Raw genomic sequence first — 7,650 nt, 5'->3', positions numbered from 1 at the left:
TAACGTATAATAAATAACAATCATGGAGCAAATCGAAAGTTACGAGTTGCAGTCCTTCCCACCCAATCGTCGCACGTTCGCCAATTTGAACGAACCGAACAGGGAGATTGAATACGATGTGGACGTCGGGGATGGGTTCATTCACCCTCACAGAGCTGATTTGTATATCAAGTTTGATGTGGTGAAGAGAGACAACGGGGAAGCATTTAACGCCAATGCAAATTTAAAACTTGTGGACAATTTTGTACCGCATCTGTTCTCGCAAGTGGAAGTTAGAAAGCATGGCACCGTCATCGATAGGGTTGACTACCCCGGGATTACTTCTACAGCTGTGGCAACACTGAAGCTCTCCAAGACCGATGCAGCATACTACCAGGCAGGGGGATTCGAAGCAGGTACAAAAATCAAAACTCAAAGCCACACAGTACTGTTTCCCATGCGCTTGCTTCCAGGCTTTTTCTCCGACTATACGGAGATTATGTGGAAGGGTGGTTTACGCGTCACTTTTCGCAGAAGCGCCAACGACAACGATGTGCTGATGCGTTACAGCACCTTGGGTGCAGACGGTACAGCACTTGCCAACACACTACCCGACGCTGCCAAGTGCGTCATCCAGTCCATGGAGCTGCGCATGCCTGTGGTAGAATACGAATCTAATTACGGTCTCAAGTACAAAGCCGACATCTTGAAGAACCCCCAAGTGCCCATCCAGTTTTACGGCTACCAGTGTGTGCAGAAACCTGCTTCTGGCAACCATTTTGAATTTGATGTTACTACGCAGTTCAACAGCATCCGGTACGATATGCCAGAGTTTGCAGTTGTGCTCTTCCAGACAGGGAAGGACAACAACCAAGAGAAAGATTCTAGCCAGTTTGACAATTGCAAAATTAAGAATATTTACCTCAAAAATGGTAGGAATGAAGTTTTCCCACGCGAGAACTACAACCTAAACATTACAAACAACGATTACCTGAAACTTTACGAGGCGTACACAGCTTACAAAAGAGTGACCTCCGGCAATGTGGACGTGTACTACAATCCCAACGAGTTCATAGCTCGCAGACCCATGTTCGTCATCAACACATCTAAGAGAAAGCAGGTGGTTGTCAACGATCGTACCAACATAAAGATCGTATGCGAGTTCCACGACGCCTTGCCTGCAGATACTTTGTGCAGCACCATTCTTATTGCAGAGAAAACATTTGTGTATGATGTCAAGAATGAAAGAGTGACTGAACAGTTTTAGGTGCAAGAAAAAAATTATACTGACCGTAGGTCCAAATATTAGATTCCTATTAACCTCCAGGGTGTGTGAGAAATGGCTATTGATCTTCTAACAATACAGCTTCCACAATCCTCACAATAATCTGAAAATATTAATAAAATTAAACATCGTTGCATTTAGAAATAATCATACTTGAGCGCACAAAGGAACTTCCCCTTTGGCTCTGCGTATGCCCTCTTTTCGCCCCGTAGGACACGGCGAGGAATTAGTTCCGTTGAAAATTTGCAATTTTTTGTTACATGTGTTGATTTTTTTATTAAAATCATCAATAAAAACCTAATAATTTGATGTACTTTTTTAAGATTTGGTATGGTTCGCATAACATGCTGGAGAAGATGTATTAAGCTGATGATGACCCCATTCCATAGTGTGCTCGTTACATGGAAGCACACAAAGTTTGTTGTCCGCAGCATCAAGTGCCACCTTATCGATAGCATCCGTATGCACCTCATGGAGGTGGCTAACTATGCGATGTTCTTTTCTTGTGATCTGCTTCTTCTCAAACAAACATTTCTTGTATAGCTCTATGTCGAACTGTGAAACAACACTTCGTCCTACTCCTTTTGCCTTTTTTATCTCCTTGGACTCGTCCACAAATCTAATACAGTACATTTTTGCTCTGAGGGCCACAAACTCTGCAATGATTCTTCCTCTGGCCTCATCTTTCATTTTCCCCACTGTCATCTCGTTCTGGATGCCAGACAGCTTGTACTTCTCGAGGGAATCTTCTGAGTAGTTGGAGAAGTCAAAGTGCTCAGCTAATATTCTGTAATCTTCAAACAGATCCTCGGTCCTAATACAATAAACGAAGCTATCTGTGTCCATGTATGCTACTTGAATGCGATCTTGAAAATGAGGTTGCATAACTTCGTAATGGAAGCAATACATGGCAAGTTTGGACAGTTCTAGGACCGTGGCTCCAACAGCTATTGGCTTATCGAGTGTTACTTGCTTCTTCCCCCTCTCGATTAACATTAGGTCATCAGTAAATCTTGTAAAATTTTTATAGAAAGGATCGGCGATTAACTTCTCGCATTTCCGAGGATTAGATACCAGATCGCAGTTAATTCGATTTCGAACCTGCTCCATTGTTTTGCCAAAAATGCTGTTATTTAGCAACTTGTAGTGGTCTTTATCAGCAGCTGACGTGGCTCGTGCCCGGCTTTGTGTATTGTCACTGATGTAAGGCTCCAACCACTTCTTCTGTGTAAACTTCAAAGCCTTGTGGACTCGCTTCAAAATCAATCCTTGTTGCAAATAAAATTGCAATAATCGATAATGTAGCACATAGTTCTGTTTGTTGTGAAATGTTAACATGAGCTTCTTGTCATTTTTACCACCAGGAGGAACTTCCATCTGTGGTGCCATAGCAAAACCATGATGCTTGTCGTGAAGTTGGTGAGGATACTCGAGATCAACTTCAAGAAAACACCCACACGAATGATCAGCAGGCCATTTCAGAAATTCACGATTCGCAAGTTCGTCTTCCTCCATCCACATGTAATCTCCAATAGGCAAGAATTGAGACATGGCCCATCCATATAAATTGTTCATATCAATGTAGGATATGAATGTTGAAGGGGTGTTGGGGTTGTAGTTGGGCATGTACTTGTTATTGGCCTTGATGTATCTGAGTGGTGCTTGGACAATGCCTCCTCGAATGGCATCCTCGATAAAAAGGTGATGGTCTATATTACTGATGAGGCCAATCTTCACTTTTGTACTTTTTAGCATTGCTTCCCAGGACCAACCGGGGGTAGTGTAACTATATGCAGGATCCAACCCATGTGTACTTATGCATCTGCGTCTGTGGGACTCGAAGACATCAGCCAACAAGGTTGTGTCGAGTTTTAAATATACATCATGGTAATCTCGCATATTCCGGCATCCAAAAGCCTCGAAAACTTTTTTTGCATGCTGGTAGTCGTCTACTGAGCAGGTGCTATTTGTTAGGCGACTACAAAAAACTTCCCGTGGCGGAAGTTGTAGCTCGTTAAACTTTCCAAAATTATCCATATACTCGTATGGGTATATGGATTTTTGTTTCAGGAGGTTGAGATGCTTATTTTCAAACAAGCGTTTGGTTTCTACGAGCTCATTCTCGGTCAACTGTTCAGCTAATCCTGCTAAGCTCGATGGTAAAAACTGGTAGCTGTCCAGGAATCGAATCTCGACCAGATTTTTTCTTCCCTCTACTCTCACCCACTTGCTGAATGAAATGTATTTTTCCTTTGTTTGAGGGATGATATTAATGCGTTCGGAATCACAACCAAGTTCCTTTACAAACAAATGCGCATCGTAACCTTTTAAGTTATGTATCAAAACTGGTACAAAACTTAAAACCTTGATCTGCAAGTTGCATTTGTTACAAACACTGACGCTGACGACCTCCCCACTCCAATGATTATGATGGTAAACTTTCCAATTATTTTCAGTGAAAGCACACTCACAAATTTCGCAGATGGTAGCACGATTATGTTCTTCCTCTTGTTGTGGTGTGGGTGGTGGCATTGGTACTTTAAGGTCAAGAAGCTTGGTAAGTTGTTTTGTAAACTCTATAAGAGTTTCAATGAATACTTTAGGGGCACTCGCACCAAAATACAACTTAAACTTTGGCATGTTGGTCATACTATGGGGGTATGCATAAACTGGTAGCAGGGCAAAGCTACACGGAGTGTGGTGGCTGATATGAACAGACTTGGGACCTGCTTTAGTAGATGTTGGTAATTTAAGCAGGCTTTCAAAATCTGCATAGAGCACCACAGGATGCTTCAACAGTGCTTTCAGTTTCCAAAATTTCATTACATCTAAATGCTTTGGCATTTTTATTGTTGCAACTGCATGTTTGGCACATCGCACCATGTGCTTTTGCAGCTCAAGATCAGGCGACTGTCGTCTCCCATAAAATATTGCAAGACAACAATCGCATATTTGGATTTTGCCCTCATGCTTTGTAATTTGCCTTGCAACAAGTTTTGGTAAATCATTTATAAGGCAATAGTGGTACACATTTTTATTTTTAATTAATAAAAGGCGAATAACCTTCTGCCTGTCTACTATTTTGCTAACTCGAAGAGTATATATGTTATTTGGAGAATCATATGTAAAAACATTTACAGCAATCTTCGAGTTGCATTGCCTCTCAAAACAATCGATGCTATCCAAAGTAACAGGGTATTCAATGCCAGCCATCATTGGTTCAAATTTTTTGAGGTATTCCGGTTTGTTATAGTTGTATAATTTATTCCGGTTATTGTTTGGAAGATGGTGAGCAGCAATAATACACCATAAAAAACATTGATTATCATTATTTTTGATATTGATCACTGCTTTTTTGTTTTGTATCCATAAGGGTAGCTTGACGTAACTATTTCCACGAAGAGGCTTGTACTTGGCCACCTTGACTTCTAGGTGACAAGATGAGAACTCGGGCAATAAACAAAGTTTCCACCCTGAGCCCCTCCCTTCGAATGCTTCGTGTTTTGCCAGCAACACCTCATACAAATTTTCGATGACAGTATTTAAGTTTACATCATCGGCAGCATGCAATGGGATCGGATGGCCAGAATAGTGATGGAAAGTATGTATTTCGTTATGGGTTTTGTTATAGGTTTCGTAAATACCGCTGAATATTAAAGACAGTTTGATCGAGAAGCTCAACAAAAATTCTCGCACCTTATTGATGACATCCTTTTTGATTTCTCTCAAGAAGGTGTTTAAATCACAACCTTCATCAGCATCGTACGAAATATCAAAACCCCTCTCTAGAGTGATTCGTGTCTCACTCCTTGGCTTTTTGTTCGGACTATGTGGTTGGGGGGCTTCCAGTTTACGCTTTCTCCCCAGTTGCCACTGGCTTGATCCCCCCCCACATATTTTATGATGCCTTGCCATATGCGATTTTGTAATAGCCATATTACAGTTCTTGCACTCCATTGTAGCCTCTGTAGTGGTCCGCTTCTCCTTACTTGGGTTGCATCTTTTCCGATGGTAGGATATATTTGATTTTGAAATTATTTTTCCACATGTCGAGCACGCAATTTTGGGGGCCATTGTATCCTTGTTTATTTATATACAATTTTTCACATAGCAATCCTAAAAAAAAAAGGGGGAGTAATCAAAAATTTCCATTTTATGTTTCTGTATAATTATATAATAAGGGTGGGTTTTATATAAATAGTAAATCTAGAAGATGCAAGAAGCATCTATCGGGTATTTTATATTTCAAACCAGGAAAAAATAATATCAAACAGAAAATATTAGGGGGAAAATTTGATAAAAATACATCAATTTTGATTGTTGCAAAAGAAAAAGCTTCACACATCGTATGAGTTCTCCAAAATAATAATAAAAATTTCTTCCAACATATACTCAGAAAAATTAGGTCTGTTTTTGCTACAGGCTTAATGCATTTTTGGCAGATGGTGTGTTGATGAGGGCCACTTTCACCTTCATGGCGTGGTGTTAAGCACAGGGGTAACCTTTACTCATATGTATATTTCAGTTCGGCAACATAACCAATAAATTACATTTAACTTTTTTCACCATTTCAAAATCTATATATAGCTCGCTTATATTTAGCACACTTATTGTTGCAAGTTGGCTATTTTGTTTATGTAGCACTCGGATTATAAATATATATAAAAAAACCACATCATCGTAATAACCATAGCCATGATTGATTTGGACATACAGTTTAAAATAAAATAATAAAAAAAAAAACTGCACTTTAATATGCACCGCGTACATATTTCCTAGCAACAACAACACACTGAAAAAAAAAAAAGTTAAGTTTGAGTTCGGGTTTTAAGTCCACTTTATGCACAGTAAGACTAATCGGGACTGGACCTACACTTTAAAATAAGATCCAAACCACTTATACCTCCACCGGGAATCGAACCCCCGGGACCCCTTAATTACAAGGTGATAACACTACTACTGCACCATGAAGAGGTCCTCAGAAGAAAAAAAAAATAGTCCAGCAACCCTCATACGGAAAACAATAACAAAACTAGATTTTGTAAATTTGCAAGGAACATATTGTTCAAGCTAGTAACATTTACGTTTCCAGCATGTTCCAAATATAAAAACAAAAAAAAAAAAAAAAGAGATGCGAAACATATCCACAATATACAAGAACTGCTAGGTTTATTTCAAGAAGTTTGTACCTCTCTCACAGAAGCTCCACTAAATTCATAAATCAAAGCCACATCATTCAGACTATATGAAACAGTATTACTCACCCACTAAAAAATCTTGCTAGTACTATTTCACTTTAAAAACTGATGCAAAACTGAACTCTACCACGTAGGACAATTAGTTATATTCCCAGCGCTAGGATAAAAAAGTATCGCGTCGCTAAAACATACGTGAACCAATAGAAATTCACAACAATTCGCCACAGAAAATAGTCCCTCTCGCTTCTTAGCCATTTTATTTTGAACGCACATCACATCATTCCTACCATGCTGTCAAATGACGTCACTATCTCCCAACAGTTGGCAAAGTTGACACGCAACTGTTTAGAGAGCAGTAAACCGAACACCACAATTTTCGAACATACTGAATTACACAACACTTTGAAATTCCGAGCTTATTGTTCCCAAAACCGGAGGTACTGAAAAAATTCTGGTGTCATGCATTTGTTCGAACTACACGGCACTTTGCAATTTCCCGCAACAAGTTAAAAGCTGGAAAATTCAAAGAGCATCCTGCTTATTTGTGTCTCCCCTCACAACACAAGCGAATGGTAGTGTAACAATAGTAGCGCCGCTATCGAGGTAGAACTCCAGATTTTTCCAGGGTCACAGCATTCAAAGCTTTGTCACACTAGCTGGGAACTCACAATGCCAGTTTCCAACTATTTTTTTTTTTTTTTACTTTCTATAGAGAACTTTGGAACTTCCCAGGGTCGATACATATCCAACAATATTGCAACATTATGAAGAATGCATAATTTTCAGAATTTTCCTTCTTCACCCAGTAACAAACGTCGCACACTTGCTTTTTGGTACCAAAACTAATCCCTACACTACAATGCGCATATATACAGTTAATAACTCTTACATATATTTTTCGAATATCGACATTTACATAGAAATAAATATGTTGATAGCAACATTGGCAACTGTATAAGATTGGTTTATTACTACAAACAGAGGCACTCGCAAAATTACAAGAAGAGAGAGAGGGGGGTATCAACACTTCACCACCGTGCCATTGCTAGAGATGAATAATAAGCAAACCGTCGAGTTTAGCCAAAAAAGTTCATAGGCATGGTTATTTTATATACCAGGCATATATAAAATTACTTTTTGGTTCTCGTGAATCTTTTCAGAGGTGCAAGAGCCTATATACGCCTCCTC

At 39.5% G+C, this 7,650-nt stretch overlaps 1 protein-coding gene across 1 annotated transcript; it reads right to left on the bottom strand.

The window, feature by feature from the left end:
* Positions 1–1,582: 1,582 nt before the first annotated feature.
* On the bottom strand, positions 1,583–4,108 carry LOC145994084 (uncharacterized). The gene has a single exon (XM_083130170.1). The coding sequence runs from the start codon at positions 4,106–4,108 to the stop codon at positions 1,583–1,585; it is 2,526 nt and encodes an 841-aa protein (XP_082986296.1).
* Between the last annotated feature and the right edge of the window lie 3,542 nt (positions 4,109–7,650).

The sequence above is a fragment of the Lepisma saccharinum genome, chromosome 10 (genome assembly GCF_977018435.1).
Source record: "Lepisma saccharinum chromosome 10, izLepSacc3.1, whole genome shotgun sequence".
Taxonomy (NCBI): Eukaryota; Metazoa; Arthropoda; class Insecta; order Zygentoma; family Lepismatidae; genus Lepisma; species Lepisma saccharinum.
This window is presented reverse-complemented; position numbering and strand designations above follow the sequence as displayed.